This window comes from Chamaea fasciata, unplaced genomic scaffold (assembly GCF_029207755.1).
Source record: "Chamaea fasciata isolate MVZ Bird 193981 ecotype frontalis unplaced genomic scaffold, bChaFas1.0.hap1 SCAF_2, whole genome shotgun sequence".
Classification (NCBI taxonomy): Eukaryota; Metazoa; Chordata; class Aves; order Passeriformes; family Sylviidae; genus Chamaea; species Chamaea fasciata.
This window is the reverse complement of record NW_027094087.1, coordinates 90,050,736-90,063,785: the sequence shown is the minus strand read 5'-3', so window position 1 is coordinate 90,063,785 and position 13,050 is coordinate 90,050,736. Positions and strand designations below refer to the sequence as shown.

The window sequence follows — 13,050 nt, the reverse complement described above, 5'->3', positions numbered from 1 at the left end:
CGGGTCCCGCCCGGCTGCGCTCCGCGGCGCCGCCCCGGCGCTCGGGCACCGGCGCGGGGCGAGGGGCGGCCGCAAGGACGGGGCTCCTCGCTGCCCTCAGCCCGCGGCCGCCGCCCACTTACCCCCCTGCTCGCCGCCCTGCGATCCCGCCCTTCCCGCCCCGCCGCTGCGGGCCTTCCTCCGTCCCTCAGGTGAGTGTCGCTGCCGAGAGTGCCGGGTGGGGCGGCCGTCTCTTTTCCCCCGTCCCTCCGCCGCCATGAGGGAGAGGGAGCCGGGCCGGTCGCTCTCTCGCTCTGCAGTTATCTCCTCCTGCTCTCCCCTTGTGCCCCGCCGTCCGCCCGGCCTGCCCCGGGGAGCGGCCGGCAGCTGCCATCGCGCTCAGGTGGGAGCGCACCGGGCGGAGGTGCCGGGCGGGCACGGCCCCGCTGCCCTGCGGCTCCCGGGGGGAGCTGGCGCTGGGAAAGGGGCGAGTGCAGGCGCACCCACGGATGTGGCAGACCCGCGAGAGGAGGGGTCTGGAGGCAGGGTCCGGTATTATCAGCTTGATGAAATCTGGTGCTACAATATCGTGTTCAGGAAGGAGAAAGGGGGGAGGACGAGCTGCAATCCAGCAGGAAGCAAATGCTGCTTAAATGAGGACTCCAAACGACAGTAGTTCCCTCCTACTTGATACTTACTGGTGGTGAATGGAGAGGAGAGTTAGCTTTCTTACCTTTTTTTTTTTCTTCTTCTTTTGTGCTCAGCATCACATCATTTATTTTGATACGTGAGATCTTTATTCCCTTAAGAGCTTTTGAGCACTGCCCCAGGTGTCCCTCCTCTAAACAGTTTTTGCAAGCCAAGTAAAATCACCGAAACAAAACTGTCCCATGTGTGAACCGCAGTGCTAAGTTTGCACAGCGCAGCAGTGAGTGCACTTTGCTGGTGTAAATCTCTGCTCAAAATTTAGTTCCGTGGTTTGATTTACCACATAAGACATCCAGTAGAGTCTTTTAGTCACCTTGAATATACAGTGGGTGTTTTCTTCTTCCTCTTTCTTGCAGAAATAGGTTGTAGTATATATTTAGTAAAATCTCTGCCCCAAGCCTACTAAATAGGAAAAGAGTTAGTTTGTATATATGAAGAAATATTTCCTTTGATTTCACTCCCGAACTTTGCCAGGTGGTGGAGATTGTTATTTTCCTGATTCCTTAAAAACAGTAAGCCCCACAGCTTTATCACAGTTCCAAAATGTTAGTACTTTATTATTTTACTGACATTAGACTGATGCGATATGCTTTTGCTACTTTACACTTTCAGTTCTTAGTTTTAAATGTTTTAGCTCTTTGTGATGTTAAACCCTAGCCCACAGTCAACTACTAGTAACTACTTTGGCTTGCATTTCATGCAGTGATAAAAGAAATAAGCCAACCCACAGACAGATTTTCTCATGTCTCTCTGAAACGGAGATGTGAGGGCATTTAAAAAATGAAGGTAGTGCATGACTATGCTTGCCATGTTCCCTTCCCATGGAATCAGAGAATGGCCTGCGTTGGAAGGGACCAAAGAGATCAATGGCTCCAACCCCTCTGCCGTGGGCAGGGACATCTTCTGTAGACCAAGTTGCCCAGAGCTCGTTCTGTGTATTGATGATGGCTGGCTTGGCTATCTGGGATTGTGCCTGCTGCTGCCTTGAAGGAAAAGGAGATTTTCTCTTAGGCAGACTGCTTCCAGGTGACTGTGTCCATGTGCTGGTTCCTGATTAAGGCTGCTTGCCCAATGATCAAGACTGTAACTAAGTTTTTAGGGAAATACGTGCTGTGTTGATGATCTGTGAACATGTTGCGTGTGATGTGAATTTTTAGTGTGCCATGTACAGAATTTTATAAGTTGTTATGTGTAACTTTGTGGTGAGAAGGTTTTTTTGAAGGTCGTTATGTTTGTTTGGATTTTTTAAAAAGAAAATATACTTGTTATTTTGTGCAATAATGTCAGTAGTTCCTTCTAGGTTCTGAGGGAAGGAAATTAGTTTTTCAATTCTATTCTGCTTGGTGTTAAAATTAAATACAGCAGTTTAAGTATAGATTTTCAAGTAATTGCTGGGAAATGAACTTATTGAATTGATTTATTTAGTGTTTTTATAATTTACTTTGAAACCTTGAAGATCCCTAATAGGTTGTGAAGTAAAGTACCTCAAGGCCCTGCAGCCTTTCAGGTGAAGGAGATCTTTGATCCAAACTAGTAGCATTCAGAAGTCCAGGAAGTTTTCCTGTTCTTTCTTCCACAATTATGATTTATAATGAAATCTGGTTTAGTTAAGTTTTTTTAATTATTATGTTGTGGTGAATGTGTGCAGTTGAGCTTGTTAATGCTTCTGAGACTTTATAAATAATAAATGATTGTGATACAGTGTTTTAGGATAGGTTTGAGAAGAGACAGGAGATTTCCTGATAGCTAAGAATAATGAGGTCTGGTGCTGGGTTGAAATGCAGCTTATGACATCATAGCCTGATATTTTTAAAGGCTTTTCTTTCATCTGTGAAGTGCAGATGAGTACCTCGTGAAGTGACTAAGCTTTCTAGTCACTGCTTTTAAAGCAAGATGTTATCTAGGAAATAGTCAAGGGGAAAACAAAAATCTGTCAGTAACCTTGGGCTGTTTCTTGTTTTTCATAAACGCTGAGTGAAGAAGACTGTGTGTGTTCTGTTACAGCTTGTGGTGCAGGAGGCAGTCTTGGATTTATTTTCTACGTTTGATCTAATGGCCCAACATGACCATGTTTGATAACTGAATGGTACTGTCTTGCAGCCTGGTGTGCATGCTGGAGATGCAGAAACCATGTAGCAGAAAGCTTTGAGCAGCTGTGGATTCTCAGTTTCTCCCAAGAGCTGTATAAAGTGAAGAATGAAGGCGACTGGATTTATTTCCCTGTGGACGTTAGTTTCGCTGCCTTGTGGCCCATTAGCAAACCCTGCAGAAGGTGAAGATGTAGTGAAGCATGCAATAAAGCTGCACCGTGGAAAAGGAGCTGTTATCACTCAGAGGAAGCAGTGGGTGTTGGAGAGCTGCAGAAAACTGTCTGGTCTTCTTCGCCAAAAGAACGTTGTTCTCAACAAACTGAAAAATGCCATAAGAGCTGTTGAGAAGGATGCAGGACTGTCTGATGAAGAGAAACTTTTTCAGGTGCACACCTTCGAAATTTTCCAAAAGGAGCTAAATGAAAGTGAAAACTCAGTCTTTCAGGCAATCCATGGCCTCCAGAGAGCTCTACAGGGTGATTACAAAGACGTTGTAAATATGAAAGAAAGCAGTAGACAGAGACTGGAGGCCTTGAGAGAAGCTGCAATTAAGGTTGGTTTCCCCATGTTTGTTACTAGAGTATTCATATTCTATTTGTGATTTTAACTTTATTATGGCACAATTTCAGTCTGTTTTAATGAAAATGGGTATCTACATAAAACTTGCAAGGTTTGCTGTTTAATGAAGTATTTGTTTTCATTAGTAAATTTACAAGTAATTTTGGTGTAGAGTTTAAAACTTACTAGCAGTCAATAATTCGTATCTCAAAGCTAAGCATAAGCATAAGAACTATGGCAAATATAATGTTAAAGGGACAGGAATAACAAGAGTTGATCAGTGCACATAGCACAGTTGCACTAGACAAGCCAGTGGCCCTAGCTGAGTGGAAATAATGGTATCAAATAGTGATATACTGACTGTTTTATCCATTTTAAATGAGAATTGCTCAACCAAAGTCTACAGCTAAAACAGGATGACTTGCTGCCTTTCATTTCCATGTTTGTATAGATAAGAGTAAAATGGACATGCAAAAGAGTAGGTGGCTAGATTTTTAAATCTATGAAGTATTGCACTCCTAGCCTAAGAAGTGCAGGTTGGAAAAGCAGTGCTTCCGAGAAAGAGTCAGCTGAAATAACTTGGCCAAGAAAAAACACAGATGAGTAACGAACACAAATACTTCATGGAAAGACTGAGTTCCCATGTCCCATTTAGGTTGAGCACAATCTGCCACTGTCTTCTGGACTTGGTAGTGCTCACACTGAAAGTCTGACTATACTGAAAGTGTCCCATTGAGAGAAAATGAAATTTAATGTATTTAGTATTTAAATTGCTCTTTTCCTTTCTCTAGCACTCAACCACTGGAGGAAGATATTAAGAATTTTCTTTGTTTTCTGTCTTCCAAAAGAAGAGGCTGCCCTTGCAGAAAGGAGTTAGAGAAGGAACAAAAATGTAATTGGCATTTAGCATTTGAATTGTGAGAGTCTCTGAAGGGCATTTGTGCTAAGAAATGTGCAGATCTTGACAGGTGAAGATGGAAAGAAATTACGTGTGAGAAAGGTGTCCGGTGAATCCTGCCAAGATAGACTTGGTGGAAGTAGAAATCAGGATTAAATGTGGCAGACTGGAGTGATTCTGGGAAGTGGAAATGGAGACTGAATTACAACAAAGTTGAATAGGGAATAATTTGGATCTAGATGTTTTCTAGTGAACTGCTTTATATGACTTGTATATTGATACTTTATGGTAGTGGTAGCCTCTGCTGCATAGAAATGTCATAGAAATTGTCATGAGCTTTACTTGATTTTTCACCTTTTTTCTTTCTCAGAGCTTGTAAAATAGCAGCACTGAGGGTGTCCAGAACCTTCTTTCCCATTTACCTAATTCTTAGTAATGTTACTTTAAGATAATGAAGCAATTTATCCTTGAACTTGATAATGGTGCTTCTCCTAGAAGGAGGCCTTTTTTTGTATTATCCAAATGTTTCTTGAGTGAGCAGTCTTTTGCACCTTCCTTCTTATGCCATGCATGTGGTTATTTAAACAGAATATTTGTGGTTCTAACCATATAATTGTTGTATAAAGGGAAGCAAAGGATATGGAAAAATGCATGCCAAAAAGATGAAAATTGCATGGGATACACTTGTTTTGGAATTTTTCTTACTTCATAAGACACACATTAGGTCAAACTTTGTCCCAGTTTCATTTTACTGTTAAGATTATTATCTTGGTAGCCTCGTAAAATACCTCTTTTTTAAACAGTGAGTGAATAGAAAATACAAATACTGTAGGGGGTGCTGGACTCTTCCCTCTTTTTTTATTTCTGCTAAGATGAAGTGCTTGGAAGTCATTAGTGCTGGGATATATATGTATGTCTGATGCACTTCTTGCTGGTTCTGCTGCTGTGAAAAGATGTAATGGAATCATTCACAGCGGGAAGTAAGAGAGAAGCACTGAGAATGGTTTCTGCCTTCTTTTGCTCCAGAATCCTGTTTGGAAGTTCAGGAAAAAGTAACAAAATCTTACCTACTTTTTAATTAGCTTCTAATTTCTTGGATTCCTTCTAATCAGACATGGGTGGGAAAAAATACCTTGCAAGTATTGCAAAGATGCAAACTCTTCTGCATGTGCTTTTGTCATCTCTGACTAAATAGTAGAGGGCAACAGCAAAACTGCATTCTGAATCAGCTTTGCCCCAAAGTCTTACTTAATCTGACTTCATTTTGGTCATGTGTTTTTAGGTGTTCTTGTTAGGTGCACAATCCTTATTTGTATTACTTTGCTTAAGAGATTGCTTGGTATGTACCTCGTGGTCAAGTGTCTCCAATCCCAGCCTGAGTTGCAGAACAGTGTTTGTACTGTGATGCACTTCTGCTTAGCACGTAGCAGGATGTTTGAATTAACTTGTGCTTTTTATGGACACCATAAAAACTTATAGACTGGTTATCCCAGTCTACCGCTATCACACTTGTCTCTCGATGGAAATAGATGCCATTTTAATAGACTACAAAAATGTTTATCTCCATTAATTGAAGGAACTTCAGCTAAACTACTCTTATTTTTTCAAAGCTTTTCTACCTTACTATTCAGGGAAAGTTAACTTCTTTGGAATTAGAGAATTATTTTTTAATGTAGTTTGCCTCTAACTCTGTTCAGCCTGTTTGTCTTGGCCAATGGAAAGGACTGAGATGGGCTCCTTGCACCCAAAACCTCTTCCATTTTTGAAGGGAAAGAATCTAACCATTATCGATTTCATCTTGTGTTCTAAGTTGTTGCTGAATTAGAGAATCTGCAGCTCATATGGGGGCTGTTTCTTACCTCTTTGGGGCAATGTCTGCTAGCAGAGAGCAACAGATAGGAAATGTTTTTCCTTGAGGCTGTATGGGAGTGACTGTGTCTCCTACTTACGCGTTGCATAAGAACTAATTGTTGACATTGGGCCAAACACATTAATAGTTACATTCTTCCCGGCTCCAGTTATTTTGGGATCTGGGTAACTTTCACCATGAGGGTGTAACTATGACAGTTCTAAACACCCAACAGACAGACACCAGTACTATGGTTTCATCACAACCAGAGGCATTCATCCGACTGTCAGGGTTTTTAAAGGGTTTGGCTACAGCTACTGGTTGTACTGAACATATTCTTGTCTTGGCGTCAAGAAATTGATTAAATTATGTGCATGTTCTTGCAGGTTCCAAGGGGGAAAGTGTCCATCTGCAAATGTGTGGAGGAGGAGACACTCCTGTTATTTCAGTGTAGATGTTTAGGACCATTTTATAAGCTCAGGTTATTGAAGATATCTATGGAGGGTAGGCAGATAAAACACACAATCTATGGGAGACCTATGTTCTCTGATTTCTAACTGGCCATGGCAGGGGCAAGGGCATCTGGAGGCAGAAACTTGTGTTTTTGGGGAATTGAGTCAGACCTATAGGTTGCTTGCAATTTTTTTTTGCCTTTTTTTTTTTTCCATTTTTAATAATACTGGCTTTCTAAAAGAGCAGAAGGGTGTCTCTCATGCAGGTATTCTCAGAATCCTGAATCTAACTGAAAGGAAAGGGCGCTGCCCTTGTGTATATTTCCTTACTCACAGCTGTTCTCTCAACAATCCTTAAAAGAATAGAGGCATGTAAAGGAAAGAACCTTTTTTCCCCCAAACCGTCAAGTTGTTCTGTGTCAATACACAAAGTATTCTGTTTGGCTACTGTAATGGTAACTATGTAAAAGGTGTTAGGCCCAGTTGTGAGTAAATTAAACTTTTTAGTTCTCTTTTTGAACCTGAAACATCCAAAGAAAAAGGAAACATCAAAACTTTATCAGGGAACTTCCTGAAATATTTTCACACCGTATCAAACCATATTAGCATATTTTCTCTTTTTTCTTCAGAAACCTAGTAATTTCAGAAGTTGTCAGTGCAAGTTGATAAGAGACCCAAACTGGAATAAGGGGAAAAGTCATATGTTTTAATTCTAATAGTAAAAAGTGTTTTTTGGGAAACGTGAACAGGAAGCTTGGCTAGAGTGATTAGCTGTTCATCTCTCCTCCAGCTCTTTTTTTCTGCCCATTTCCACAGTTACTGTAATTTTTGAAAACCATAAACAGACCTCTTCCTATGTTTATAAAAGGGCTTATAAAGTTAAGATTCATTGTGCTTTACATCTGATTTGTTTGTTGTAGATAGTATAGCTATGCTTTCAAGGTATTATGCTTCCTTTCAAAAGCACGAAGTTCTAAACTTTATTTGGCTCTGAAATGTTTCCTAGAGTTTCTCAAAATAAATCCTTTCTTGTATTTTCTGGGTCATAACCTTGAGGCAGGTCTACTGTTTAATGTAATAGAAAAGGCAATTGGTGGATATTTTGTTTGGTTGTTTTTCTTACCTACTTACCCAATGAAAATTGGCACAAGAAAAAGCAATCTTTAAATATCTTCATGACGTCTATATTGCTTTTGCAATTCCACTGGTAAAATGTTTTGTGTCAGAAGAAGCACACATTTATGTCAAATGTGTTTTCTGCTCAAAGGCCTGCCAACACTTTATCTGTGTGTTGTAAAATTCAACAGGAAGAAATGGAATATGTTGAACTCTTAGCAGCAGAAAAACACCAGGTTGAAGCCCTTAAGAACATGCAGCACCAAAACAAAAGCCTGTCGATGCTTGATGAAATTCTGGAAGATGTCAGGAAGGCAGCTGATAGATTGGAAGAGGAAATAGAAGAGCATGCCTTTGATGACAACAAATCTGTAAGTGATGCTTTATACTCAGTCATTTCATTGGAGTGCATTTATTTATGGTTGGTGTTTGCACTGTGTGTTTCTCTCGTGTTATATAGTTGTTAGGATTTTAGTGATTGTCAAGGAGTGAGAGAACAGGAGCAATTGCTCCTTTTTGCTAGTGATTTCTGTGGTTTTGATATGAAAGTCCTCCCTGCAGCTGCCACTTTGACAGGGACAAGTGTAGTCCATCTCAGTGATACAGCCCATGAGAGATATGGCATCTCTGTGGTGGTGGGGACTGTGGTGGTTGGACTTGGCAGTATATGGAGTTACCATGTTAAGCATTGTCTCCACTTTTTCATTTTCTTGAGAAAGTTATGGGAGAGCAAGAATCCTTTCAGTTGGTTTTCACAGTCTGGGAAAAGGCATATTGTTCAAAGAAAAGACCTGAAATGTGTTTGTGATGTTTCTTCCACATCCGACTTCCTCTGTGTTTTGTACCTTGGCCTACCTGCACTGATCCTTGTTTTTATGTTGCATGACGGAACAGTATCCTTCAGGTAAGGCTATGTGTCTGTGGAGCCAGAAATATGTCAGTTTATTCTAGTGTCCCGTCCTGCCATCCTCAGATTGAGTCCTTAAATTGGCCCTGTTTGCATAAACACGGTTTTCTTCGCTTCTTCTTTTGGGAGATACTTGTTGGTTTCCAGGTTGACTCCCGAGGTGAGCAGAGCTCTTGAGTTCTGCTGAGGAGGCAAAAACCAGTTTCTCTGTAGCAGAGAGCCAAGCTGTTGTTCTGTTTGGGGGTTTTTGTCTGTTTGTCAGTTTGTTTGTTGGGGGGTGTTTATTTTTTGTGCTGTGGCCCGTGGCAGCCGCTCCTGGCAGCGCCCGCGGCGGGCGGGGCGGGGCCGGCGGGAGCGCCCTCTGCTGGCCCGCCGGGGTAGAGGCGCCCTGCCGGGGCCGGGGCCGGAGCGCGCGTTCTCCTGCGGCACCGGGGCACTGCCAGCGCCGCCTTGTTCTCCCGGCATCTCCCTGCTCTTCTGCTTCCAGCTCCTTCTGGGAAAGAAAAGGAATCATAACCTGCAACCTGGAAGACTATGTGCTTCTCCATCATTGCAAGGAACAGTCTTTTAAACAGTGGGATTTTAGAATAGAGATGTTTTAATACAGTAATCAATATTCTGATAAAGATACACAAGCTTCTATTAAAATATAGACAAGTAGTGGAGTGTAGTAGGTAAAAATGAAAAAAAAAATCTGCACTACAACCTGTGTTCCAGAATTGCTGTTCCGAGAAATAAAATCCTGAAAATAACTAGATAGAAACAGTTCTCATAATCTCTCCTTGAAATTTACAGGATAGTGACCTTTCCTTGCCTTGGAACGCAGTCTTTAGTTCAGATTTTTGTGAACCGAGTATCACTTTTTAGTCTCCAATTGGTTTTGTTCAGTGTAATAAAATGTTACTTATAAAGACATCAAGTTTTGATAAAGAGATTGAAAGATTTTTAGAGAAGAAACCTGCAGTATTTTTGATTGATGTCAGCAGGTTCTGCAGAAACTTCAAGCACAGCTAAGTCTTTCCCTTTTTATTATATGCTTAATTGACTCCCCTTTTTTTTTGTTTGTTTGATTGTTTTCTTTTTCTTAAAGGTAAGAGGTGTAAACTTTGAAGCAGTTTTAAGGGTGGAAGAAGATGAAGCCAACTCCAAAAGAAATGCTTCAAAAAGAGAAGTAGAAGATGACTTAGGTCTTAGTATGCTTATTGATTCTCAGAACAATCAGTATATTCTTACTAAACCCAGAGATTCAACCATTCCTCGTGCTGATCATCATTTCATAAAGGTAATAATTTTAGAGACATTCTTGTCATTCACTTTTGGATTTAGTCCCACTAGTTTGCATGTCAGTACTACTGGGTTGGAATGAATATAGTTTCAGCATTTGTCTCTCAGAAGTTATCAGAGTTATCAGCATTCATGACTCCCCTGTCTATGGTGATTCAGCCATGGGTTCCCTACTCTTAGGTTTGTTTTCACAAGACTAATCATGATGCCACATGAATCCTCTCTGTTTTTATTCCACTTCTCTTATTGCGCCTTTGGGGCACTGTCCCTGCTCTCAGACCACAAAGTGTTAAAGCTACTGCTGCGCTTAATAAGCCACTTGCATGTTTTCGGTAGAGAGAATTTATCTGGTTGTGCTTTGTGATGAAAAAATGGAAAATACATAGACGTGGTAGAGTTTTGATTATATTTGTGCTTCATGTAGAATAACTGGATTGTTTTTGTTTTAATTATAAAACCCAAAGCAGTTCTGTTTCAGCATCATGTTTTAATGTAAGGTGTCATTCCACCCAGGAAATTGCCTACTTTCTATAATATATTTAAAATATTTATAAATTGATTTAAAGTCCCCCAGTTAGTTAAGGTCAGTATCTCATCTGCCTCATCTGAAAAACTGCTGTGCTTACACCTACAACAGCACTGAGGTTAATTTACAGACATTTTGTTTTCTTTTCACAGGAAGTAGTCTATATTTAATTTTACAGTGCTGTTTATCTTTTGAAAGATAATAGTCTTCAATTTCATGCCAAATTTATGTCCTTTTTTATTAATGCCTTTGTAAATCTTATGTATTTAGGATATTGTGACAATAGGAATGTTGTCTTTGCCATGTGGCTGGCTGTGCACAACTATAGGATTGCCAACCATGTTTGGATATATCATCTGTGGAGTACTCTTAGGACCCTCAGGACTAAATAGTATCAAGGTAAGCGCGCAAGTTACTTATTGACTGGTTTAGTTTGTTGAAATTTTCAAAAGTAGTTCTAAAAGAATATGGTATTGCCAACCTCAAATGTATTTTAAAAAGAGATATCCCCAAACCTGAAACTTTACAAGAGGAGGGCTTCAATTTTATGTCTTTGAATCATTTTGTTTTCAATCTTTTTTTCTCCTATAAAATTATGACAATTGTTGAAAGTGAAAACTGAAGGTTGTGTGTTGTGGCAGTTCTATGTCAGGGGTTTTTTTCTTTCTTTCTTTTTGATTTTAATCATAAAGCATCAGAATTGGGAGCCAAATTATTTAAATGACATAAAATGTACAGAAACTTGCAAAAAGTCAGTGTTGACAGTGAAGGAAGCATTTAAAACAAATAGTTCCCAAGGAACATAGCTTGGCTTTCTAGGGAGTTACTTTGCACCTCTGTAGTGCTTTCATCCACCCTAGTCCCCCTATTCCTTTCCCAGTACCCTGCCCACATTCCTGAAGTCTTTTGAACCTTTTTAGCTCCATCACGTGTACTCTGATTTCGCTCCTGCAAAACCCTGAGCTGTGGTTGGCTGGACATGTTTCGATGGGTGCTCTGGTGTGCATTAACAGATTGTTTAGCCAGCAGGCAAAACAACACATGCTAGGGCTGCACAGTAATGTCTGCTTAAATTGCATGTGTCTATTGCGTTGATAGCCAGGAAACCACTTGGAACTTACTGTCTTTGCAACATCTGTTCCTATGTGGGCTCCTGTTGAAGATCACTGTTGACCTCAAAAGTAAGTAGGGAGTAGTAGAAATTGTAGGATTTTTTGATCTTGTATTAGAAGAGATTAAATAATCTCAGCCTCTCTGTTGTACATAATTTCTGGATTGAGAATGTCTGAAAAGGTTGACTACTTGGACTGAGAAACAAGTTTGTAAACTTGGTGTGAGAAAGAGACCCAACAATGAATTTTCAAGAGACTTACATTGAGAAAGATGATGTGGTCAGAACATATATAAGAGAAACTTCTTTAGCACAGTTCAAGTGACGTGCCTTTTCCTTGTGGAGCTGTGATTAAACATTATTCATCTGGATAATACTCATGTTGACTAGATTTCTAGTTTTTGGTCTCTTCTTCATTTCCTAAAGAAGCTGAATGTCAGAGGAACTGAGAAGGCAGGCAGATTCTAATGTGGCAGAGAAGATGGTTTTCATCCCCACTTCTGTAATTGATGGTAAACCTTGTTTTCTTCAACTCTGGTCTGTAAATACACAGAAATACTAGGTCTTAAAATAGAATAGGCTATTCCAGTCAGCTGCCTGAACGCTTCAGGGTTGACCAGAAGTTAAAGCATATTGTTAAGGGCATGGTCCAAATGCTTCTTAAAAACTGACTGGCTTGGGGCATCAATCAGCTCTTTAGAAAGCCTGTTCCAGGGTTTGACCACCTTCTAGAAAAGAAATGCTTCCTAATGTCCTGTCTGAACCTCTCCTGAGGCAGCTTTGAACTGTTCCCACTCATCCTGTCAATGCATACCAGTAAGAAGAGCTCAGCACCCCCCTCTCCACTTCCCCTCCTCAGGAATTTGTAGGGAATGAAGAGGTTGCCCCTCATCCTGCTTTTCTCCAAGCTAGGCAGACCCAGAGTCCTTAGCTGTTCCTCACAGGACATTCTTCCAGCCTTCCACCAACTTCGTCCTCTTCTGTCTGCATTCAAGGACCTTCACATCCTCCTTCCATGGTGGCGCCCAGAACTGCACACGGTGCTCCAGCTGAGGCCACACCAACAGTGAATACAGCAGGATGATTTTGAGTGACTGGTGATGCGCTGTTGGATGCACCCCAGGGCAGAGTTTGCCCTCTGGGCTGCCAGAGCTCTCTGCTGACTCACACTGAGCCTGCTGTCCACCAGCAGCCCCAGATCCCTTTCTGCAGGCCTGCTCTTCAGCCACTCCTCTCCTAATCCATACTTATGCCTGGCATTACCCCATCCTAGGAGGATCAGAATCCAGCATTTTGAATTGTCAAATAATTTCCTCCCATTAATCATTGCCTGATGCTCCAGTGTATCTACATCCCTCTGCAAGGCATCTTGGCCCTCAAAAGAGTCAAGAGCACCTCCCAGTCTGTTATCACCAGCAAACTTGCGAGTGGTGTGTTCACCTCCTCCATTCTGATCATTGATATATGTGTGTATCTATTGAACAGAACTGGCCTGAGACCTGAACCCTGAGGGTACACCAGTTGCCAGCCAGAAGTATCCCCATTTTTCTGTTGTGATGAGGAAGACAACCA

At 41.2% G+C, this 13,050-nt stretch overlaps 1 protein-coding gene across 3 annotated transcripts in view; it reads left to right on the top strand.

The window, feature by feature from the left end:
* The first annotated feature begins 58 nt into the window (after positions 1 to 58).
* The window catches only part of TMCO3 (transmembrane and coiled-coil domains 3), a 33,763-nt gene continuing 20,771 nt past the window's right edge, over positions 59 to 13,050 (top strand). For all 3 annotated transcript variants that reach the window (XR_010719475.1, XR_010719474.1, XM_066176722.1), the window contains exons 1-5: positions 59 to 191; positions 2,788 to 3,330; positions 7,842 to 8,021; positions 9,648 to 9,839; positions 10,638 to 10,766. Coding sequence is in view for 1 of the 3 variants with exons in the window: in XM_066176722.1 (XP_066032819.1) it covers positions 2,884 to 3,330; positions 7,842 to 8,021; positions 9,648 to 9,839; positions 10,638 to 10,766 (948 nt within the window). In the remaining 2 variants the exon portion in view is untranslated. The remainder of the gene's footprint in view (positions 192 to 2,787; positions 3,331 to 7,841; positions 8,022 to 9,647; positions 9,840 to 10,637; positions 10,767 to 13,050) is intronic.